This window comes from Sorex araneus, chromosome 11 (assembly GCF_027595985.1).
Source record: "Sorex araneus isolate mSorAra2 chromosome 11, mSorAra2.pri, whole genome shotgun sequence".
Lineage (NCBI taxonomy): Eukaryota > Metazoa > Chordata > Mammalia > Eulipotyphla > Soricidae > Sorex > Sorex araneus.
In genome coordinates, this window is record NC_073312.1 from 803,835 (window position 1) to 828,133 (window position 24,299).

At 59.5% G+C, this 24,299-nt stretch overlaps 1 protein-coding gene across 1 annotated transcript in view; it reads left to right on the forward strand.

Annotated features, from left to right (window-relative positions):
- The first annotated feature begins 11,258 nt into the window (after positions 1 to 11,258).
- The window catches only part of CFAP46 (cilia and flagella associated protein 46), a 54,852-nt gene continuing 41,811 nt past the window's right edge, over positions 11,259 to 24,299 (forward strand). The window contains exons 1-9 of the mRNA XM_055119112.1: positions 11,259 to 11,307; positions 11,856 to 11,980; positions 12,044 to 12,175; positions 12,514 to 12,578; positions 13,030 to 13,191; positions 13,724 to 13,847; positions 15,405 to 15,499; positions 17,136 to 17,246; positions 19,580 to 19,679. Coding sequence (XP_054975087.1) covers positions 11,259 to 11,307; positions 11,856 to 11,980; positions 12,044 to 12,175; positions 12,514 to 12,578; positions 13,030 to 13,191; positions 13,724 to 13,847; positions 15,405 to 15,499; positions 17,136 to 17,246; positions 19,580 to 19,679 — 963 coding nt within the window. The remainder of the gene's footprint in view (positions 11,308 to 11,855; positions 11,981 to 12,043; positions 12,176 to 12,513; positions 12,579 to 13,029; positions 13,192 to 13,723; positions 13,848 to 15,404; positions 15,500 to 17,135; positions 17,247 to 19,579; positions 19,680 to 24,299) is intronic.

Genomic DNA, 24,299 nt, shown 5'->3' on the forward strand with positions numbered 1-24,299 from the left:
GGTGGGGGGGGGGGGGGCGTCTGCCAGCTCTGTGCTGTTCCCAGGACAGAATCACTTCCTTTCACCCGCATCCCCAGGAGCTGACAAGACCCAGAAGAGTCTCCCTGTCCCCCCAGGGTGCCAGGCGCTTTGTGGGCGGTGCCAGGGGCAGGTGAGCGGTGCCTGGAGCCAACTGGGGGGTGGCAGGAGCCCAACAGGCAGTACCAGGAGCTGAGTGAGTGGTGCCAGGGGCCGGGGGGTGGTGTCAGAGGTCAGGGCGGTGCTCAGGAGCACAGGCAGCTGCTCCAGTGCCCAGCCCTGCGGCTGGGCCTTAGCTGCCTAGAGGCCAGACAGAACTGGTCTCCGCCCTGCCCCCACCTGCCGGGTCTGCCCTGAGGGACCCTGAGCCCCTGCCACTGGCTCGCCCCGGGGGCAGGTGTGCGGAGGGGGTCTGCTTGGGCCCGGCCACTGCCGTGGAGTCTCCTGGCGCTCACCCTGTGCCCGGGGTGAGCCTCTGCGTGACGGACCCTCCTCCAGGGACCCCCAGATTTCCTGAGGGCACCGGCTGGGCTGGATGGCCTCTGCCTGCAGCCCGAGGGGTAGTCTGTGCCCCAGCAAGACCCTGAAACTGGGGTGTCCCAGCCCACACAGCTGGACAGGCCAAGGGAGGAGCCTCGGGCACCTCCTGACTTCTGGACGCCAGGGGACCACCACTGCCCCACTCCCAATGTGCAGCCCAGGAAACCCCAGAGCCCCTCACCCCCCCAAAGCTCAGTCTGCGGTCCTGCCCTTCCCCACCCGAGCTGGCTGAGATGGGCAGTCCAGAGAGGGGCACCCAGGGACCCTGCCAAGGCCTGAGTCCAGAGAGGGGCACCCAGGGACCCTGCCAAGGCCTGAGTCCAGCCACGCCTCTTCTGATGGGACAAGGCAGCTGGGCTCCTCCCTGGGGCCACTGTCCTAGGGCGCAGGGGCGCAGGAGGGGTGACTGCGGGTTCAGACCTACGGGGGCTGAGCCGTCAGGCGGAAGGTGCAGAGCCTTGTCTGCCCCGGCCCCCCGCAGCAGGGCTCCTGGTGGCCCGGTGGTCTTGCGCACCCCTGCAGCTGCCACGTGCTCCCAGAGTGGAGAGTGCGTCTGCGGGCACGTCGCAGACGGGCGGCGTGCGGCCCTGAGCCGGGGGGTCTGCAGCAGGGACGCCGGCCGCTCCAGGCTGCGCTTTTAAGATTTTATTTTTAACTGGAACATCTAGGCCCCGTGGGCCGGGCGGGAGGCCTCTGGCTCAAAAGACACTTTCAAAGACAGGCTCCTTCTGTCAGAGCGGCCGGCCCGGGTGGGCGTGGGCAGGAGCAGGGCGCGAGTCAGGCAACTTTGTCAGAAGTCCCTGGCAGGCAATGACCGAAGCCAGGAGCAAGACGAACCCGCGGCGCGGGGGCTCTGCTCTGTGCTCAGGACGGCGGTGCACTGGGGGCGAAAGGGGTCCCAAGCGGGATGAATCTGGGAGGCCCCGACCTCAGGCTGCTGGAAGGCGACAAGGGGAGCCAACGGCCCAGCCCTGGGCCCAGGCCGGCCTATGTGAGCAGCGGCCCCCTGCCCGAGGAAGCACATGGGGCCCCGTGTCCCCCATGGCTGGGCCGCGAGCGGCGGCCAAGGTGGGCAGAGGGGCTTGGCTCTGCCCCGCCGTGGCCAGGGGGAGAGGCCACATGGCATCACGTGGGGCAGTGCACAAAGACCAAGACATTCAGGGCAGCAAATAAGACGGCCAGGAGGGCCCTGGTCTTGCACACAGCTGTCCTCAGGTCAGCCCTGGTGCCTCAGTGCCCCACCCCCACTGAGCCGGGCAGGCCCAGGGCACAGCCAGGCATGATGCCAAAGTAAAGCCCAGCTGGAAATGAGAGACAGATCGCCATCTTCTGAGCCCAGCCTGGCCCTGGGCACGTGGGGGAGGCTGGGCCTCGTGTGGCCCCCGCGCCCCCTGTGGAGGCCCATGAGCCAAGGGCAGGACAGCAGGATCCAGGCCCTGAGGTCAGTGCTCACACAGTGCCTGCACCACCACGCACCCCCTCCCTCCTGCTCAGAGTTGGGGCTGGAAGTTCCCTGTAAGCTCAGGGTGAGGCCCCAAGGGACGCGGGGCTGCGGGGGAGGCAGGAGCCCGGGGGAGGCAGGAGCGCTGGGAGGACAGTGCATCTTCCTGCCACACAGAGAGTCTCACCTCAAAGGGGCCTTTCATCTAAATCCGTGCAGGGGCCTGTCCTCGCGGCTCAGAAAGCGTCGCTGCTGGGGCCGTCGGGGACGAGGCTCGGCCTGGGCAGCTAATGTTCTCAGCACAAAGGAGCTCACGGGGCTCGTCCAGGTTCCACAAAAGCAGAATGACGTTTTTCAGAGCAGAAACATCCCTTCATTTTCTTTAAAAAAAAAAAACACCCAAAAAACCAAACCCAAAAAACATCCTGTGCAGAGTCGTGGGGTGAAAGCAGCACGGCCGTCTGGGCCTAATTGGGAAAAGTCTTCAAAGCCCAAACAAGCCCAGTGCGTCCCCCGCGAGGGCTGCACCCCTGCTCTGAGGGCCGCACCCCTGCTCCCCTGCTCTGAGGGCCGTGCCCCTGCTCCCCTGCTCTGAGGGCTGCACCCCTGCTCTGAGGCCGTGCCCCTGCACCCCTGCTCTGAGGGCTGTGCCCCTGCACCCCTGCTCTGAGGGCCACACCCCTGCTCCCCTGCTCTGAGGGCTGCACCCCTGCTCCCCTGCTCTGAGGGCTACACCCCTGCCCCCCTGCTCTGAGGGCTGCACCCCTGCCCCCCTGCTCTGAGGGCCAGACCCCTGCTCCCCTGCTCTGAGGGCTACACCCCTGCCCCCCTGCTCTGAGGGCTACACCCCTGCTCCCCTGCTCTGAGGGCCAGACCCCTGCTCCCCTGCTCTGAGGGCTACACCCCTGCCCCCCTGCTCTGAGGGCTGCACCCTGCTCTCCTGCTCTGAGGGCTACACCCCTGCCCCCCTGCTCTGAGGGCTACACCCCTGCTCCCCTGCTCTGAGGGCTACACCCCTGCTCCCCTGCTCTGAGGGCTACACCCCTGCCCCCCTGCTCTGAGGGCTACACCCCTGCCCCCCTGCTCTGAGGGCTACACCCCTGCTCCCCTGCTCTGAGGGCTACACCCCTGCCCCCCTGCTCTGAGGGCTGCACCCCTGCTCCCCTGCTCTGAGGGCTACACCCCTGCCCCCCTGCTCTGAGGGCTGCACCCCTGCCCCCCTGCTCTGAGGGCCAGACCCCTGCTCCCCTGCTCTGAGGGCTACACCCCTGCCCCCCTGCTCTGAGGGCTACACCCCTGCTCCCCTGCTCTGAGGGCCAGACCCCTGCTCCCCTGCTCTGAGGGCTACACCCCTGCCCCCCTGCTCTGAGGGCTGCACCCTGCTCTCCTGCTCTGAGGGCTACACCCCTGCCCCCCTGCTCTGAGGGCTACACCCCTGCTCCCCTGCTCTGAGGGCTACACCCCTGCTCCCCTGCTCTGAGGGCTACACCCCTGCCCCCTGCTCTGAAGGCCGCACCCCTGTGCCCCTGCTCTCAGGGCCATGCACTGGTCACCTACCCTCTGATTCCAGCCGCTGGTGGGTAGACTCCGGTGGGCAGCTGAGTCCTGACGAGACTCTCCCTGGGGTGGAGTGTGCTGAGGCACATAGGCATGTGGAGGTGGGCTGTGCAGGGGACCATGTGACATGGGCGGGCGGTGAGGTCTGCATGTGTGTGTGTGTGTGTGTGTGTGTGTGTGTGTGTATGTGCGCGCGCAGAGGCACCGTGTGCTTGTCTGCGTTGCAGTGGTGTGCATGCGCTGTGTGTGTGTGCTGTGCATGCATGTCTGCATGGGCCGCGCTGCGTGTGAGTGTGCTGTGCACGCATGTCTGCATGGGCCGCGCTGCGTGTGTGTGTGCTGTGCACGCATGTCTGCATGGGCCGCGCTGCGTGTGTGTGTGCTGTGCACGCATGTCTGCATGGGCCGCGCTGCGTGTGAGTGTGGTGTGGGGGTCCTGGTGCAGGAGCTGCCCTGAGCACCAGGCTTCACCTCACTTCCTCCGTCTCTCCTGGGCGGCTGTTCCCAGCTCCCCGGTGAGTGTCGCGAGCTCAGGGGCACAGCCTGGCCCAGACCCTGAAGCGGGCTCACTAGCCCGAGAACTGGGCAGGTGTGGGGCCCCACAGGGGCACGCTTGGGGTGTGGGCCGGACCCTGGGGAACAGAGATCACGAGCCTGCGGGCTGCCCCCACACCCACAGGCCTGGCAGGGATGGGGCCCCCTCCCCACTCCCCGCGGCCAGAGAGGGGTCCGAGGGAGTCAGGACACGGGGCTGGAGGGGTCCGAGGGTGTCAGGACAGGGGGCTGGACACGGGGCTGGAGGGGTCCGAGGGAGTCAGGACACGGGGCTGGAGGGGTCCGAGGGAGTCAGGATACGGGGCTGGAGGGGTTCGAGGGAGTCAGGACACGGAGCCACCGACAAAAGCCCGTGTCCCACAGTGCCCACCTGGAGCGGCTGGGCTGGGGTGCGTCCGAAGTCCACTCCAGGAGGGGCAGCCACTCGCCACCCGGCCTGGCGTGGCCCCTGCTTCACAGCATCAAAGGGCTGCGGGAAAAGCCCTGGGTCCCTCTCTGGTGCCATCCTGACCCCGTGGCCCGCAGCCCGGGGCCGCTGCCTGGCCCCCGCCTCTCTCCTGTCAGAGCTCTGTGGCTTGGCTGGGGGCCGCGTGTGACCCCGGGTGGGTGCCTGCGTGTCATCTTATTGCTGATTTCCACAGCCACTCTGTGGGACACTGCGTACCCCCCCCCAGGCTAACGGTAGCCCGGGCAGTGCCGCTGCGGCCAGGCCCAGCCCAGGCCCTGTAGGAAGAGCCCCCGCCCGGCGCGAGGTGGGTGAGGGGCCACAGACAGAGCCGCTCACGTCTATTTTTAGCTCCTCGCCTGTGCTCTCGTGGCGCCTTGATTGCGGGTAATCGGTGTGGGCGGGAGCCCACGCTCCTCTCTGCTGATTAGACCATCACGGGCAGCGGGAGGCAGGACTCCGTCCCCACACCCCACACTGACTCAAGGCCGCGGTCAATCTGGCCTTCCAGAAGCCCCCCTCCCCAGCCCTGCACCCAGGAGCAGAGACTGTCCAGGCGTCCTGCTGTGTCCCGAGGGGGCCCTGGCTGGCCCCAGGAGCCACCTGCTCTCCCGCCTTCTCTCTGCAGCGCTGCTCTGCCCGGGTCCGAGCAGGACAGGGGTCCAGCTGTGCCCTGTGGCGGGCCCGTGCGTCCGTCCGGCGTGGCCTGCCGTGAGGGCCGAGGATGAGGCCCTCCACCTTCCAGCTCAGGGTGGGGGCCGGGAACCCTCTCATGCAGCAGAGCCCTGGGAGGCCCCGGTGGCCTCTGCTAACCCTGCGTCCCTGGTGTCCACTCTACGCCTGGACAGCATGTCCTCCAGCACCATGGACAGCTCAGGGCAGCTGCCTCAGACACCTGCTGGTCCTGTGGATGCTTCTGGACGCGTCTAGCCGACTCCTTCTGCAGACCCTGAGTCTCAGGTGCTTGTTCCTGGTCACCCTGAGCTTCCAGGGCGCAGCCTATCACTGACCATTTCTGCAACGAGAGGCTCGTCCCTGAGGCCACCCAGACAACTGTCTCAGGAGGCCCAGAGTGTGCTGACTGTATCCTGGGGACAGAGGCGGGGCAGGGGAGGGGCTGCCCAGGGGGCCAGAGGGGACAGGGAATGTGCTGAGTGGACCCAGGGGGCCCTCAGGGGACAGGGGAGGTTCTGACTTGTGGCCAAGGGGAGCCTGTGTCTCCAGCCCCCAGGGCTGCAGGCCCCCTGGCCTGGTCCCCTTTTGTGCAGCTTGGTGGCAGCTTTGTGGCAGGGGCTGGCCCTGGAACACTTTGCAGAGGTGCCATGGACAGATGTGGTTTCAGTGCTCACTTGGCCTTTCATGCCTCGGTTTCCCAGTGGTGGAGGCAGAGTCTGCCTGAGACCCAGGGCCCGGGAGGGCTTGTCCAGCACTCACAGGCTGCCCGAGGGAGTTGGCATCTGTCCGTGGGTGCCAAGGGCTCAGTCCCGCATGGACACGAAATGGTGTCCACACATGGTGGGGCGTTGCACTGCCTCCTGGGCTCTGTCCAGCCGGTTCCCCGGCCTCAGCGCCCAGAGGTGAGGACTGGGGCAGAGTGTCCGGAGCCCCAGCCTGTGGCTTACCTACCCTGTGCTCCTCCACCCCGCCCTCCATCTCGGGAACGCTGGTACTTGTAAGATGCACGGTTTTAATTAAGCAGAAAAACGTCCGGCTGGCTGCTTGGTGAATATTTCATTAGCAACAGTATTGATCACCCGGCGGCAAGGGCTGCCTCCTGCCGCACCTCAGCCGAGCCGAGCAGGCTGCTCGTACAGCCCTAGGGAGGGCAGAGCCCAGGAGGGCTCCCCGACACCGGCCTGCCACCCCTGGCCTGCGGAGAGCATGGCTGGTGACAGACGAGGCCTCGGCACGGGAGACACCCGTGACAAGCTGAGCATGGATCCCGCACGCTGAGCCTGAACACCCCACCCTGAGGCACAGCCCGGTCTGTGAGCAGGGGGGGGACGGGCGTGACAGGGGCTGGGCCTCCATGGGAGGGTGCCAGAGCCCACTGACCACAAAGACCCTGTGGGCGCTTGTCCCAGGGACTAGTCTCCCGTCTCACAGGACCTGCTGCTCAGAGAGGCAGGGCCTCTGAACTTTGGCCTGTCCTGCTGCTGTGGGCAGGTGCCGGCTGCAGCGTGACCGCTGACCACTGAAGCCCAGGGGGACCGTTATCCTCAAGGTTCACACTGTGCAAGTCCGTGATAGCCAAGATCGCTGTGGACCCTCAGAACAGACACCACTAGCATGTATGCTCATAGCCGCAGTCACCCTGCCCCACAACCTCACCCCTGCACAGCCCACACTCTACCCCACTACCTCACCCCTGCAACCTCACCCCTGCACAGCCCACACCCTACCCCACTACCTCACCCCTGCAACCTCACCCCTGCACAGCCCACACCCTATCCTGCAGCCTCACCCCCAAAACCTCACCCCTGCAACCTCACCCCTGCACAGCCCACACCCTCATCCCACAACCTCACCCCTGCAACCTCACCCCTGCACAGCCCACACCCTTATCCCACAACCTCACCCCTGCAACCTCACCCCTGCACAGCCCACACCCTTATCCCACAACCTCACCCCTGCAACCTCACCCCTGCACAGTCCACACTCTACCCCACTACCTCACCCCTGCAACCTCACCCCTGCACAGTCCACACTCTACCCCACTACCTCACCCCTGCAACCTCACCCCTGCAGAGCCCACACCCTATCCTGCAGCCTCATCCCCAAAACCTCACCCCTGCAACTTCACCCCTGCACAGCCCACACCCTATCCTGCAGCCTCACCCCAAAAACCTCACCCCTGCAACCTCACCCCTGCACAGCCCACACTCTACCCCACTACCTCACCCCTGCAACCTCACCCTGCACAGCCCACACCCTCATCCCACAACCTCACCCCTGCAACCTCACCCCTGCAACCTCACCCCTGCAACCTCACCCCTGCACAGCCCACACCCTCATCCCACAACCTCACCCCCGAAACCTCGCCCCTGCACAGCTCACACCTGTGTAATCACAAAGCGGCTAGGGAAAACCCCAGTGGCTCTTCCTTTTGCTGCCCATGTTCGGTGGACTCGGGCCACTCCCCCTCCCGGGAGGGCCAATGCCATGGGCAGATGAAGGAGGAAAGGAAGCCGCCAGGCTGGTTGGTGATCAGTTGCCGTTTATTCCCTTCTCCCCACGCGCCTGCTTAGTCTCACCGAGCCCCCCATTCCAGTCTCACCCTGCCCCTCATTCCCAGCTCCTCCTGTCTCTCCCACTCATCTCTCCACCCTCCCTCTCGCAGCCGCGTCTCTATCTCTCACGTGCCTACATTCTTCTCCCTCTGGCCCCTTGCTAGTCTCTCCGTGCTCCATCTTGCTGCCCCGTCTCTCGTCTCTCTCTCCTCTCTCACCAGCTCCCACCACACCCACAGCAAAATCAGCACATGAAAACCCTTCTTGATCAGGCGCAAGGGCAGAAGTACCACCTAGGGGTGCTTCTCCTCTCCTTAGGCCAATAACTTAATTAACATCTTAATTCTACTTCTTAATATTATTTATTTTGTATGGACACAGTAAGAGATACATTAAGCTTGTAGGGTGGCTCTCCTGGGGACATCTCGCTATAGATTTCAGACTACAGTGCTCAGGCCAGATTAATCTTTCCAGGGTTCTATCTAATTGTACTTTTTGGATCATGACAGAATTTGTCCATGACCAAGCTCTTAACTTATAGTTAAGTATTGTGGTGCTTTGGCCTGGCCCATTTTGATGCCAGGGTAGCTCACAGCTTGCCCTGTGTCCATCCAGTCCCTCATCGGGACCCTGCTTTTTGGGTGCTAGGAAGTAAGGGCGACTGAGGCTTAAGTTGAGAGAACAGACGCCCAGGAGTGAATATCATTTGGAGTCAATTAACTCCCAAGTTACAAAAGCATAGCATTAACTGTCTTCCTGTGTCTATTCAAAAAGGACATTGCTCTGAATTAACTGTGCAGAGGACTTAAGGAGAAGAGAAAAGCAATTTTACAAGTTAATGGAGTCTGATTAGGAGATAAAGGTGATTGGTTTGGGAAGCAGAGCACAAAGAGGTTGAAAATAAACACAGAAGAATGGGAGCACTGTGTTGGGAGTAACCCAATAAACCTAAGCTCCCTGCAGCAAGGCAGAAAGGACAAACCAATGTTATCACACCCTTATCCCACAACCTCACCCCCCGCAACCTCACCCCTGCACAGCCCACACCCTACCCCGCAACCTCACCCCCACAACCTCACCCCTGCATAGCCCACACCCGCATCTCATACAGTCCAAATCTCCACACCCTCTCACATGCACATTCCCAAACCTAAACCCTCACTGCATCACACCTTCACTCTGCAACCACACACCCTCACCCCTACACACTTCACGCCCTCACACCTCACATCTGCACACTCCACACTGCATGTGCACACCTTTATACCTTCTCACCCTCACCCCCTCACCCATGCACATCTTCATCCTTCACATACCCCTGCAATGCTCATACTTTTACATCCTCACTCCTGCATACCCTCAAACCTCACATCCTCACCCCTCCATGCCCTCATTCCCGCAACCCTCTTCTTACCCTTACTCCTGCACACCCCACCCCTGCAATCCTCACAGACTAACGCTCGCATGGCCGCACACCCTCCCAGCATCGCAGCAGTGCATCTATCTGCTTCAGTGTGTTAAGGCCTCACTCGAGGCCTTCCCAGACCTCGAGAGCTGTGTGGGGACCTACCAGCAGGAGAGCTGGTATTGCCTCAAGTGTGGGGTGTCTGACTCCCACACCTGTATATGAGGAGCTGGGCCTCAAGACCAGGCACAATGGTGGGTGGACACTGGACCTCGCATCTGTCAGAGGAGGGTAAGTGAGCATCAGAACGTTTGCTGCCTTCCCAAGGAATGGGGTGTCTCCCCACCAGCACCCCTTCCTTCACAAGGGTCCCAGAGATCAGAGCATCTGTTTTCCTGGGCCGGCTCTGTGGGTCCCACCAGCTGGCATCCAGACTGTCTGCACCGGCTGTGCCCAGACCTGAAGGCACCCTGGAGCAGAATCCCCCAGCCCCCACACGCCGACTCTAGCGTCCAAGGGGCCCACGAAAACCATCGGCCGTGAGTGCAGACAGGAGGAGTCAATGACCCTCCAGAAGCTTCCAGAACCAGAAAAGCCACCTACAGAAGGCCAGGGAAGCTGACCGTCCTTGTGGGAGCCCCAAGTGTGCAGCCCACAGCCCTGGGGATCCCTGAAGCTGGACCAGCCTCGCGGGACCTTGCTCAGAGATCATCGACCACCGACGCCCAGGACAAGCCAACTCTTACTTCTGTGATGATGTTTGGTTTAGCTTTATTCTTCGGAGATGCTGGGGCCACCAGGCCCACACCAGGGGGCCAGGGATCAAACTCAGGCCCTTGTGCACGCCAGGCCAGTGCTCTGCTGTGGACGGTCCCCCAGCCAGGAACTGTAGGTCTCTGCAGGAATTCTCTGGTCTCTGGAGAGCCCAGGGCACAGCCCTCAGGACCGCGTGGCAAGACCCGGGTACCACAGTGGGCGGCTCCCACACGTCACTGGGGCAGGGGGCTCGCACAGGGATGAGGGCCCTCCTGGAGGGGTGTCTGCTGAGTCCTGGGCACGGCATGCTGCTGCCAGGAATCTCATCTGCCCTCACCCCAGCCCCAGAGAGAGCACAGGGCTTCGTATCTGCACAGAACCTGCACCCTCGAGCACGGAGCGAGGGCCAGAGACAGACAGACAGACAGAGACCCGGGCAGGGAGCACCGGCTGCTCTCATCCTTCGCAGCTGTGCCTGAGGGCCAGCAGCGACTTGAGCAGGGGGTGACGGGTGGGCCGAGCACCATCCTGGCTGCACCTCTGTTCTGGCCCTGGTAAGTAATTTTTGCTGACTGTCACGTCAGCATCCTGCAGTGGTTAGCAAATCTGAGAGCATCATTACATAAATGGGGAATTTCCCCCCTTGGAAAAATGAATCACTGAGCTACACAGTTGCAGAGTTGTTTGTTCGTGATCGGGTGTCAGTCAGGCAGTGTTCCAGCACCCAGCCCTTCCCCAGTGCATGTTTCCCTTCAGACTTGATAGACCAAGGAGCCTAAGGCTCGGCCGGGAAATACTGGCTTCCAAGGATGAAGAGGAGGAGAGGGGGCTAGTAGGTACACACGGGGCTCTTCATCCCCCGGAAGCTAATGCACATTCTTCTCAGAGCCACGGGACTTTCTCCACGGTTGGCGCACGCTGGGCCACAAAACCAGCTCCATAAGGTCAGGAGGGTAGAAACTGTTTCACTGTCTTCTCAGACTATGGTACATGGAAAATAGAGGTTAACCAGACACAGAAACGGAGACCCCAACCAACACCTGGAAATCAAACGGGAAAGCGTCAAAGCCCCGTGTTCCACAGCGTTTGTCGACTTTGTAGTTGTGCTGACGTCTACCGTGCTGCAGTTACTGCCCCCTCCACCTCCCGAGTTGGCTCCGAGCTGCCCCTCCCGCGCTGCCCCTCCCGCCCAAGCCTGGCCGCGCGCGCCAAGCCGCGGCCCAGCGCGTCGGCGTCCTCGTTGCTAGGCAACCGGCCGCCCGCGGAAGCCAACGGCCCTTGCGAAGGCCGAGGGCCGGGAGCAGACGCACCATGGACCTGGTCCTCATGCAGGAGCTGACCCGCGCCGAGAACCAGAACGGTGGGCGCCCCCGGGGGTCCCCAAGCCCCCCACCCCCTCCTGGGGTCTCGAACTCGCTCGCCAGGTGACCCGGGGCACCCGGACCCTGCAGACTCCCTAGCGCGACCCTGAGAAGCTGCCCTCCGCGGCTGGGGCCCACCCCGAGGACCCTTGACCTGGGCCCCAAACCCCAAACCAGGGCAACCCCAGGCTGCTAGGACAACTGAGCATCGGCCCCGCCAGCCCCACGCCACCCTGGTGCGGGGACACCGTCACCTTCCCCATTCCTGGAGACGCCCGCTCACAGAAATGGGTCCCAGCACCCAGCGCAGCCGTGAGAGGACAGGACCCGCCACTGCAGTTGGAGGAGGCAGGAACCCCCACCCCAGTGAGAGGCGGGGACCCTCTGCAGCAGCCCTCAGCCAGTCGTGAGCCGCTCAGCCTGAGGCTTTGGTGGCTGTGGAGGTTCCTGAGTCCTTCTGGCTATTTCCTCCCTGGGGGGGGGGCCCGCCAGTCTCCGTCCACAGAGGGGCCTCCTGGGCCCCCCTCTCCTGACAGCCCCCTTCCAGATGTGTCTGCGCTGCAGCGGGCCTATGACCTGATCAAGTCGTCCAACATGGGCAAGTCGGAGCTGGACCCCGCCGAGAGCTTCAGTCCTGACCTGCTGGTCCTGTGTGCAGAGCGGGCTCTGAAGGTGGGGGTCTGGCCCGGGTGCGGGCAGGAGGCTCCTCCCGCAGCTCACAGCGTCTCCCTGCAGATGGGGCAGCCGGAGCTGGCCGAGGACTGTATCCGGATGTACTTCAAGGTCAAGAGTCCCGTCACCCAGTTCCTGGGCCGAGCCCACCTGTGCCGGGCCCAGCTGAGCGCCCCCAAGTCCACGGAGAACCTGGTGAGAGGCACCTGCTCCCTAGCCTCAGTCCTCCTGGGACACACCCTCCTGCTGAGATGCAGGCGAGCCCCTTGCTGGCCCCTCCCCGCTCAGGACAGGGCTGGGTCAGGTGTGAGGTCTTCAGCCTCTGCAGCCCGGTGTGGTGGCCCCGCCACGCTGGCCTTGGTCACCAGCAGGGGAAGCTCTGGCTGCAACGACACTCGCATACAGGCAGCATGTGGGGTCACGGGGTGCTGGGTCACAGGCCTGGGCCACAGAGCTCTGGGGTGTTGGCTGCTGGGCAGGGCCGGGCTGAGGTCAGTGACGTGCCACCGGGTGCCATCTTCGTGCCGTTGCAGGAGGAGTTTGAGAACTGTGTCACCGAGTACATGAAGGTCGTCAGCTTTGCCAAAGCCGAGCCCAGGTGGTGGTTCTGGGCACGGGGAGGGGAGGGCAAAGGGTCCTGTGGGCAGTTCCAGGGTCCTTGTGGGCCCAGGAGGGTGGCCAATGCTCCGGCCCGCTGCCCTCTGGGCCCCGGCCTGGTCTGTGCCCCCTGCCTGTGCTCGCTGCGGAGCTCGTGGAGCTCCCAGGGAGGCTGGGGCCGGCCTGTGTGCAGGATACCCGGGGCCCGGGCAAGAGTGGACGGGGGACACAGGGCTGGGCGTGGGGAGAGCCTCAGCGGGCCTTCAGAGAGACCCGGGGGCCCCCTTATCTCCCACTCACCCCTATGCTTGCTCCTCCCCGGCCCCCCACTTCCCGCCTCCTGCTCGCCCGCCTCTCACGTCTGCGCCCAGAGCGGACCCCAGGGCAAAGGGTCCTGTGGGCAGCTGCAGGGTCCTCGCGGGGCCAGGCCATCACAGGCTCCCTGTGCGCAGGTACTACTTCCTGGTGTACAACGCCTCGGTCCTCTACTGGCAGATGGTCAGGCCCTTCCTCAAGCCGGGCTACCACCACCACGTCATCCCCAGCCTGTCCCACATCGTCAGCGTGTTGAACCAGACGGAGGAGGACACCGAGTGGCGGGCGGAGCTGATGCTGTGAGTGGCCCCGCGGGTGGGCTGCCGCCCTCTGCCCCTCAGAACCGGGGGGGGGGGGTTGGCGGGGGACTCGAGATGCCACCTCGGCGGTTGCCGGCCAGCTCATGGCTTAAACATCTCTGCACACTGAGCCTTAATCTGGCTGCCAGGTTAGCACAAAGCCCAGCAGGAGTGGGCACTGCCCAGGGAGCAGCCCCGGGCGAGGCGGCTCCAGCGGGACAGAGGCCAACACTCGTGCAGGCCACACCGGGTGCTGCCTGGCGGCGGTGTCTGGATTAGGAGCCCCTCTCCCCCTCGTGGCTCTCTGGAGAGAGGAACGCTCGCTCTCTCTCTCGCTCTGTCTGTCTGTCTCGGGTCTGAAAATGCAGGTGCAGCCCCCTGGCCGTGTTGAGCCGCCTTCCCGTGTGCCGCTGACCCAGGAGTCTCTGGGGCTTGGGGTATCAGGAATCGTAGCAGAGAGACTGGACAGCAGATACTTCAGCAGGAGCAGCTTCCTCTGGGGTCTGACATCCAGCTCTCTGGTGTTCTCCAGGGCACTTCTTGAGTGTTATCTACAGGCTGGGAAGATGGAGGAGGCCTCAAAATTTTGTTCCATCACAGCACCGTTCATAAAAGATTACGTGCCACAGAGATATCGACAAATATTTGCTCTTATGGTCAGTATGCATATAAAATATAGATAGAGGTCATTTTCTTTTTTCTTTTTTTTTTTTTTTTTTGCATTTTGGGTCACACCCGGCGATGCTCAGGGGTTACTCCTGGCTCATGCACTCAGGAATTACTCCTGGCGGTGCTCAGGGGACCATATGGGATGTTGGGAATCGAACCTGGGTCGGCCACGTGCAAGGCAAACGCCCTACCCGCTGTGCTCCAGCCCCCATTTTCTTTTTTTTTAAGTTGCTTTTTGGGTCACACCTGGTGATGCACAGGGGTTACTCCAGGCTCTGCACTCAGAAATTACTCCTGGCAGTGCTCAGGGGACCATATGGGATGCTGGGAATCGAACCTGGGTCGGCCGTGTGCAAGGCAAACGCCCTCCCCGCTGTGCTATCGCTCCAGCCCTAGAGGTCATTTTATTAACTGTGGAGACATCCAACAGGTCTTTCCACTGAGAGATGCAGAGACCCGTGTGCACAGGTACAGGGGACGGGCGCAGCCAGCCTTCTCTCTCCTGGCAAGAGTGTCCCAGAACAGTGCCGCTAAGAAATAAGGAAAACAGTGAATTTTTGAAGATGAAGTGGTCACCTAGATTTATAAAGAACAGGCATCATTGACGAAGCTTTGTGTGTGGAAAATCAACTTAGTTACCCATGGAAAACTAGATCTACCACATGAGAACATGTTTTTCGGTTGTTCAGGGTGCTGGGTGCCAGGACGGGGCTGTGGCTCAGGTGGCGCAGCACAGGCCTTGCCTGGCAGAGCCTGAGTTTGAGCTCTGCTGCCACATGTGCCCTGGGTGAAATCCATGGCATCTAGCACCTCAGTATGAGCCTGGCGCGTCCTCGGGACCCAGCACCACTGGCCTAAGCACCACACGGCCAGACCCAGCATCTCCAGGAGTGGACCCTGGCTTTTTTTTCTTTTTGGGTCACACCCAGGGATGCTCAGGGGTTACTCCTGGCTCTGCACTCAGGGATTACCCCTGGCGGTGCTCAGGGGACCATATGGGATGCTGGGAATCGAACCCGGGTCAGCCGCGTGCAAGGCAAACGCCCTCCCCGCTGTGCTATCGCTCCAGCCCCCCCCATATATATATATTTTTAAAATAGCTTGAATGTTGTCGCGCGCCGCTTCGTCCAGCGAAGAAACACGCAACTCGGAGATCCTTTTGGCTGCGATTTATTTAGGAACTTTCTCATGCGTTAGAGAAGAAATCAGGAACGGGGACATGGAGTAAGGAGGAAAAGGGGACGCATGAGGGAGAACCGACTAGCTAGGTGACTTCCCCCCTTATATACTTCTCCCTGCCTGTTTGCCCTCAAGTGTCTGCAGCTGATAAACCAGCCATAACTTGTGAGCGTGACAAGACATCCTGATTCCCCATCAGGTGTTGTTCACGAAGCACGGTGCAACCAACAAGAAACAGGTGTTCACGAAGCATGGTTCTATGGAGGCTCTCCACAGAATGTTATCAAAATGGCAATTGCCACAGATTCCAGATCTCTTCCAAATTGTTTAGGCTCAGGTCAGCATTCTGTTTCGCTTCCTAACAGGTGCAGCATGAACTAATGGATGAACATCAGTTAAAAGAGGAGACAAAAGACTCCATCAGTCTGTTTGTCACTTTCCACCTTAATCAGATAAGAGCGTGAGTAGTTTGGGGAGGGAGAGCAAGACCATTTCACAGGCTGAGTCTGGGGACCTGCCTTTTGCCAGGCTTGTGGCTGTGGAGCTGAGAAGACACTTTGGAAGATTCTGGAGAGCAGGAGGGAGTGTGAGGAGATCTTGGGGTATGTGTGTCTGAGGAGATCTCACCATGTGTGTATGTGTGTGTGTGTGTGTGTCTGAGGAGAGGAGACATCACTGTGTGTGTTTATGTGTCCAAGGAGACCTCAGTGTGTGTCTGTGTATGTCTGAGTATACCTCAGTGGTGTGTATGTATGTGTGTGTGTGAGAGAGAAAGAGAGATCTTAGATCATGCTTGAGGAGATTTCAGTGTGTCTGAGGAGATCTCAGTGTGTGTGTGTGTGTGTGTATGTGTGTATGTATGCATAAGGAGATCTCATTATGGGTGTGTCTGAAGAGATCTCAGTGTGTTTATGAGGAGATCTCAGCATGTGTGTATGTGTGTGTGTGTGTGTGTGTGTCTGAGGAGAGGAGACATCATTGTGTGTGTTTATGTGTCCAAGGAGACCTCAGTGTGTGTCTGTGTATGTCTGAGTATACCTCAGTGTGTATGTATGTATGTGTGTGTGTGAGAGAGAAAGAGAGATCTTAGATCGTGCTTGAGGAGATCTCAGTGTGTCTGAGATCTCAGTGTGTGTGTGTGTGTATGCGTGCATAAGGAGATCTCATTATGGGTGTGTGTGAAGAGATCTCAGTGTGTCTGAGGAGATCTCAGTGTGTGTGTGTGTGTGTGTGTGTGTGTGTATGCGTGCATAAGGAGATCTCATTATGGGTGTGTCTGAAGAGATCTCAGTGTGTCTGAGGAGATCTCAGTGTGTGTGTGTGTGTGTGTGTGTGTGTGTGTGTGTGTGTATAAGGAGATCTCATTATGGGTGTGTCTGAAGAGATCTCAGTGTGTCTGAGGAGATCTCAGTGTGTGTGTGTGTGTGTGTGTGTGTGTGTGTGTGTATAAGGAGATCTCATTATGGGTGTGTCTGAAGAGATCTCAGTGTGTCTGAGGAGATCTCAGTGTGTGTGTGTGTGTGTGTGTGTGTGTGTGTGTGTGTGTGTATAAGGAGATCTCATTATGGGTGTGTCTGAAGAGATCTCAGTGTGTCTGAGGAGATCTCAGTGTGTGTGTGTGTGTATGTGTGTGTGTATGCGTGCATAAGGAGATCTCATTATGGGTGTGTCTGAAGAGATCTCAGTGTGTTTATGAGGAGATCTCAGCGTGTGTGTGTGAGATCTCAGTGTGTCTGAGGAAACCAGGAGATGTCAGTGCATGACATTAGACCTCAGAGAGTGTGGCTAGATGGCGTGTCGCGCTTCACTGTGCCTGTGAGGAGGTGGGATGCTGCAGTGAAGTGTGTTGCTTTATGTTGCCGTACTCCTAGAGCCCAGGGCTTGGCTATGGTTCAGACCGAGAGACTAGTGTCTATTCTTCCTGGTATTTTCACTTTAGGGGCGGGGAGGCACAAGCAGGGTCTTGTGGGAATTATCTTGGAGAAACTTGGGGAGGAAGGAGTGATTTCAGCTTCATCTTTGAGGAGGACAAGGCTCAGACTTAGTTCCCGTTGATTGGCGTGGCTTTTAAAATGGAATACTTGAATTAATTCTAGAAAGTTGGAGAAAGGTGAAGTACCTGAAGATTTCATGGAAACTCTGGAGCAGAGTCACAAGCAGCTGGATCTGTATAATCACGAGACCTTCCCTTCAGTCAAAGAAGAGAAGTAAGTGTGTTTTCCACAGCTACAGAATCATGCAGATTCATTAAGTTCGTGAAAATGTGAAAGATCAGAAAGAGGAGCCCGGCTATCCCACCAGTGCTCCAGGGCTGGTACTTTTGAGGTACTACCTGGGATATTTAATTCCATAGCCCTTTTGAAACAAACTTTATTTATTTTTTTTATAATTTATTTATTTTTAATTAGAGAATCACCGTGAGGGTACAGTTACAGATTTATATACTTTTGTGCTTATACTTCCCTCATACAAAGTTCGGGAACCCATCCCTTCACCAGTGCCCATTCTCCACCACCCGTAAACCCAGTGTCCCTCCCACCCTCCCCACTCCCATCTCCCCCCCACCCCACCCTGCCACTGTGGCAGGGCATTCCCTTCTGTTCTCTCTCTCTAATTAGCTGTTGTGGTTTGCAATAAAGGTGTTGAGTGGCCGCTGTGTTCAGTCTCTAACCCTCATTCAGCCCGCAACTCCTTTCCCCCACATGGCCTTCAACTACAATGTAGTTGGTGATCGCTTCTCTGAGTTGCCCTTTCCCCGGAACGTGAGGCCAGCCGCGAAGCCATGGGGTCAACCTCCTGGTACTTATTTCTACGGTTCTTGGGTATTAGTCTCCCACTCTGATATTCTATATACCATAGATGAGTGCAGTCTTTCTATGTCTGTCTCTCTCTTTCTGACTCATTTCACTCAGCATGAAACTTTTGAAACAAACTTTAGCGTGTGCCTACCAGGGCTTTTGTGTTCCTGCAGTACCACACCTTTTCAAGTTGCTCAACAAGCAACACTTTAAGTGGGTACAGGGTGTGTGTGTGTGTGTGTGTGTGTGTGTGTGTGTGTGTGTGTGTGTGTGTGCGTGTGCGTGCTCCTGGGAAAGCCCTGGGTTGCCTGACAGCCTGCAGCTGAGTGGTCTATCAGAGGGTCTGCAATGTCCTCTGGGTGACCCCACAGGGAGGGCAGTTTGCTTCTGGACACGGTGTCATGCGGGCAGGCTGGCCCTCTGAGGGCAGCCACTTCCCTTTCAGCTTCCCTCACTCATTGCCCCAGTGAGGTTCCTGCTCAGCCAGGTTTGGGGCCTGAGCTTCTCCTCCTCCTCCTCCTCCTCACCGTCTTTTGGGTTCTCAAAGACGGCCTCACCGCCGATAAGCGAAGCTGCTGTCTTGACTGTAACGCGTTCTTGCAGGCTGCTTTCAGCCTGTCACTGGTAGGTGTGGGGCCGAGGTGTGCTTCCCCCGAGACAGGTTCAGGCCCATGTCGGCTGTCTGTGCACGTGGTTGCGCGCACAGTGGAGAGGGGCGTCCGCTGCTGACCCTAGTCCTTGGGAGAGGGCTGTCTGGGCAGAGACTCACGGTGAGGACGGGCAGGAGCGGGAGGCAGGGACGCAGGGCACTCGGGAACAGCCAGCAGCCGGCGGCCGGGGCAGAGGAGGCAAAGGCGCCTCTTGAGGGGAGCGCAGCCCTGAGGGCGGGACCTGCAGCATCACAGCCCAGAGCCTTGTACAAGGGAGTTAGTGGAATCACGGCAACCGCCACTGCAAGCGGCACTACTGCAGCCCCAGGCTGGCAGGCCGGTCTCCTCCCAGCTGTCAGCCTGAGTGTCTGCGCAGCCAAGGCAGGGGGCTGGCAGGGAGGCAGCTGCCTCAGTGTGTAGAGGTCTCTGGCCGGCGCTGGCCTGGGCTGCCACTGATGTGGGGCTCAGAGACATCCCCTGGCCCATCTCCACCGGCAGGAGAAGTGACCACAGAACCCCCAGGCCAGAGGAAGCAAAGACACATTTTTAAAACGACTTTCTTCACGTTTCTCTCATTTTAAATTTCTTTTTTTTTGCTTTTTGGGTCACACCCGGCGATGCTCAGGGGTTACTCCTGGCTCATGCACTCAGGAATTACTCATGGCAGTGCTCAGGGGACCATATGGGATGCTGGGAATCGTACCTGGGTCAGCTGCGTGCAAGGCAAACCCCCTTCCCGCTGTGCTATCACTCCAGCCCCTCATTTTAAATTTCTTATGTTGTCATAGAGAGTTTGAGAATGGCATTGTCTATTTTCAAAATTGCAATTTTTAACTTGCTGTTTCCTCCTAAATTGCGCTCTTTCTTAGGTTCCTTCCTTGATTTTGGAGTCTGTGCCACACCTGGCAGTGCCCGGGTGCTGGGGCCCCTGGGTCCCCACAGAGTGGCACTTCTGCCCTCTGGACTCTCATGGGCACTTTCCTCTTGTGACTTCTGATTTCTTGGCCACATTCTATTATTGACTAGCAGAAGCGTCTCCTGGAGACGTCCTGTGCCCTCGCCCCACAGCCCTGTGTCCCTGTCGCTCTCCAGGACGCTCCTGCTCTTTGAATTGGCTCATCTTGCTCTGGTCTTGAAATGCCAGAAAATCGTCTCCAACTGCTTGTCAGACCTAAGGATGATTTCCGGCACAGTGAGTGACCCCTGGTGTGGGCCTGTTAGGGCTGGCCTGTCCCTGAGTCTCTCAAGCCCCCGCCCCGCCCCAGCGGTCTCCCGATGGCCCACCTGCACCCCAGAGTCCCTCTGCCTTGCATGTCTGTGGGCCCAGTTGTGCCCTCGGAAGGTGGCCTGTTGGTGACTGAAGGAACTTCGGAGGGTCTGCGGGAGACTGTCAATATGTGCAGGTGGGCCATGGACAGTTCTGGAAGGTGGTGTAAGGCAGAGGAGCTGTGCACCCCTCTCGGGACCCCCCCCAAGGGAAGCCCAACCCTGGCCACATCTGCACTGTCCTCACCCCTGCAGCTCCTAGGGTCTGCACCCACACCACTGCCCTCCGGGGCTAAGCATCAGCCAGGGTGACACCCTCCCTAGGGAGAAGCAGGAGAGATAGATTTGCTGACGCTCCACTGGGCAGTGCTCGGGGCCCTGGAGCTGCACAGCGGCCACTTCCGCTGCAGAGAGATGAGGGAAAAACCTGGCGGTGCTGACACAGACCTGGCACGGGGCCCACTGGCCTCTCCCTCCCCAGCTGAAGGCCCTCCCCCCCAGAAGCCACCATGCCCCACAGATGCTGCAAGGGGCACAGAGGGCACAACCCACAAAAGGTCCCCCAGTGTCCCAGTGCCTGCCCCAAGGAGAAGTTGAGAACCAACAGGACTGATTTGAGGATGCAAGTCGGTGAGCATAATTTCATGGAACAGAAAGGAGGGTGAAGGCCACACCACCTAGAGCACTTGAGAAAGCTTGGCAGATCCTGTGTAAAGGGACTCACCTCAGCTGACACCGGGCACGTGTGGAAGGGACTCACCTCAGCAGACACAGGGCACGTGAGGAAGGAACTCACCTCAGCAGACACTGGGCGCCTGTGGAAGGAACTCACCTCAGCAGACACAGGGCGTGTGTGGAAGGGACTCACCTCAGCAGACACCGGTCACCTGTGGAAGGGACTCACCTCAGCAGACACAGGGCGTGTGTGGAAGGGACTCACCTCAGCAGACACAGGGCGTGTGTGGAAGGGACTCACCTCAGCAGACACTGGGCGAGTGTAGAAGGGATTCACCTCAGCAGACACTGGGCGCCTGTGGAAGGGACTCACCTCAGCAGACACAGGGCGAGTGTGGAAGGGACTCAACTCAGCAGACACAGGGCGTGTGTGGAAGGGACTCACCTCAGCAGACACCGGGCACGTGAGGAAGGGACTCACCTCAGCAGACACTGGGCACCTGTGGAAGGGACTCACCTCAGCAGACACTGGGCGCGTGTGGAAGGGATTCACCTCAGCCGACACCGGGCGCGTGTAGAAGGGATTCACCTCAGCAGACACTGGGCGCGTGTGGAAGGGACTCACCTCAGCAGACACAGGGCGCCTGTGGAAGGGACTCACCTCAGCAGACACAGGGCGCCTGTGGAAGGGACTCACCTCAGCAGACACAGGGCGCCTGTGGAAGGGACTCACCTCAGCAGACACTGGGCACCTGTGGAAGGGACTCACCTCAGCAGACACAGGGCACCTATAAAAGGGACTCACCTCAGTAGACACTGGGCACGTGTGGAAGGGACTCACCTCAGCAGACACAGGGCACGTGTGGAAGGGACTCACCTCAGTAGACACTGGGCGAGTGTAGAAGGGACTCATCTCAGCAGACACAGGGCATGTGTTGAAGGGACTCACCTCAGCAGACACAGGGATGTGGGAGAAGCACCATTCACTTCATCACTAACATAGGAAAGCTAGAACTTTCTCTTTATATCAACAACAGAGCTAGAGTGCTGCTTTCATCATTTCTGTTTAGCACTAGAAGTTCTGGGCTGGAGCGATAGCACAGCGGTTGGGCGTTCGCCTTTCACATGGCCGACCCGAGTTCGATTCCTTCGCCCCTCTCGGAGAGCCCGGCAAGCTACCGAGAGTATCCAGCCCGCGCGGCAGAGCCTGGCAAGCTCCCCGTGCATATTGGATATGCCAAAAACAGTAACAATAAGTCTCTCAATGAGAGACGTTACTGGTGCCCGCTCGAACAAATCAATGAGCAACGGGATGACGGGATGACTAGAAGTTCTAGTCAAAGCAGTTTTTCAAGTAAAAAAACACATCAAAAATTTCACCCAACGTGTTAAAAAATAGTGAACGAATTTTGTAGAGTTTCAGCAGTCAAAATACACATCCAAGAATCAGCATGTGTCAGTGTCTTCTTCCCAGTGATTCTCATTCCAACGTGTTTACTGACAAGGTCTGAAAGAGCTCCGAAAGCAACTTCATGTGCACAGGTTCTGGAAACTAGAAGGGAGTGACAGGAGGACCTTGAGGCAAGGGAGGGAAAGGCCTTTGTGGACACTAAAATGGACATGTTGATGAGACAACCTGCAGGGGACAGGGGTGAATGGAAGGTAGGTCTGCGTCTTGGATCAGAGGAATCAAGGTTCTTAAAATGTCCAGAAAACCAAAATCAGGTATCTACAGGCTCACTGTGAACCTTCAGAATCCGGCTCAGTTTCTCACACCGACGGAAAGAACAATTCTAAAATGTGTATGCAACTGCGAAGGACCATAAACACTGACAGAAACCCTGAGAAACCACCCGTCCCATCAGCCCTCACACGAGCTCGGTCTTCAGGATGAGGGGCGCTGGCCCGTGGGAAGAGACCAGGACGCCAGATGCTAGCTTCTCTGGGATGCCCCCCCAAACCGCACAGCACAGAAAGGGTGGCCTGCCTGGACCCCCTCTGAGCACAGCCAAGAGCAACTCCACGTGCAGCATCTAGTGACCCTGTGTACAGGGCTTCCGGGGGGCCCGAGAGCAGAAGCGCTGCTCCCGGAAAGCAGACGGCCTGTGGCGTGAGAGACGGGCCCCAGCCATCTGACACGGAGTGATCTCTGCAGCATCTGAGGAACCTGCACTCCTCAGGAGGAAAGGCAACCTGCGAGTGAGCAGAACGGCAAAGGGTCCGAGCAGGAATCTTCCTGGCGAGGGAGTTCAGGTGGCTGCTGTGTGCGGGAGGGAACACGAATCGAGGCTGCCCTCAGCCCGGAGCCTGCCTGTGTCAGGAAGGACCTGGTCAAGGGACAAATGCGGGGGCAGTCTGCTAAGGAGGCTGCACGGCTCCTCCGTGTGGCCAATGGCCCTGCTGTGACATCGGGCTCGGGGACAGCTGCTCCGCCGTGTCCGTGCCGCGGGTTCTGTGGCAGTCACATTGTGCAAACACATGGTCTGCCTGCAGGTGGAGGGGTAAAGCTGGCGCGGGAAGCTCTGCTCAGCAGGCAGGCCTCCTGCCACTCGCCACCCGTGAGTGAGGCCCAGGCTGTCCCGAGTGACGCGCCACCAGGCGGGAGTGCGGGTGGGGGGCGTGTCAGGGCTCCTGGCTACCAGGCGGGGGTCCCGAGCAGCCCCGAGGCTGGTGGTGTGCTTAGAGAGGCCCCGCGCAGTGAAGCCAATGTCTTCCAAAGCCACTTGCTTTCATCTTGGGACAGATGCCAAGTCGCGCTTACTCCTTAGATATTTATAATTTTGTCAATGATTCCTCAATAAAATTGGTTAAATTTTTATATTGGATGTGTGGCTTTGGGGAGGTTTGGGCCGCATCTGGTGGTGCTCAGCAGCTCTTTCTGGTTCTGCGCTTAGGGGGAACTGTCCGCAGTGCTCAGAGGACCCTGTGGTATCGAGGCCAAATTGCAGCTGGCCGCACCCCTCAGCACTAGGGTCTGATCACACACAAAGCAGCAGACATCCACAGGGAAGCAAAGAGACACGAAGGACACACTGCGTGTGTGTGTGTGTGTGTTTAGTGATGTGTGTGGGGAAATCATGATGTGTGTGATCTTGGTGTGTGTGAGGAGAGCTCTGTGTGTGTGTGTGTGTGAAAACTGTGGTGTGTGAGGAAATCGTGTGTGTGAGAAAATTGTGGTGTGTGAGGAAATCATGCTGTGTGAGAAAATTGTGGTGTGTGAGGAAATCATGGTGTGTGTGAGATCACTGTATGTGTGAGGATATCGTGGTGTTTGTGCGGAGATCCGGTGTGAGTGTGAGGAGATCCCAGTCGAGGGCTCAGTGCCAGAGGCAAGGCGCTGGTCGCCGAGGACCCTTCACTCTGACTGCGGCGGCAGCTCCCGCCTCTCCCTCCCTCTGGAACCTCCAACTCAGGAGGTGCAAACTGGCACACCTGCTTCCATGTTCGAAAGGACGTGAAGAAGAACCCGGAGGAGCAGCTCAGGGGGACCTGTGGGCCCAGGCCTTCCGGGCACTTCCGTGGGGCTGTGCCCTCCAGCTCTGAGGCACTCCGTGGGCCTTGCTGGGGCCTCTCGAGGCCTGGGGTTGAGGCGGGAAGGTGGTTTCCGGCTGCTTCTCTGTGGTGTGCAGTGATGGCCCTGGCCCTCTGGCCCACGCGGTCTCCTTCCCGGCAGCTGCCCGGACCTGAGGACATGTGTGCATCGCCTGTGCCAGCTGCCCCTGTCCCCACACTGACCCTCTGGGCGGGGAGGGCGCGAGGGGCCAGAGTCTGGTGAAACAGACCCTCCCTCGGGGAAAGGTTGCAGGTGCTGAGCTTCCACGGAAACGGTCGAAGTCTTTCTGACCCGCATTTGTGCTCCAGTTCTCAGTGT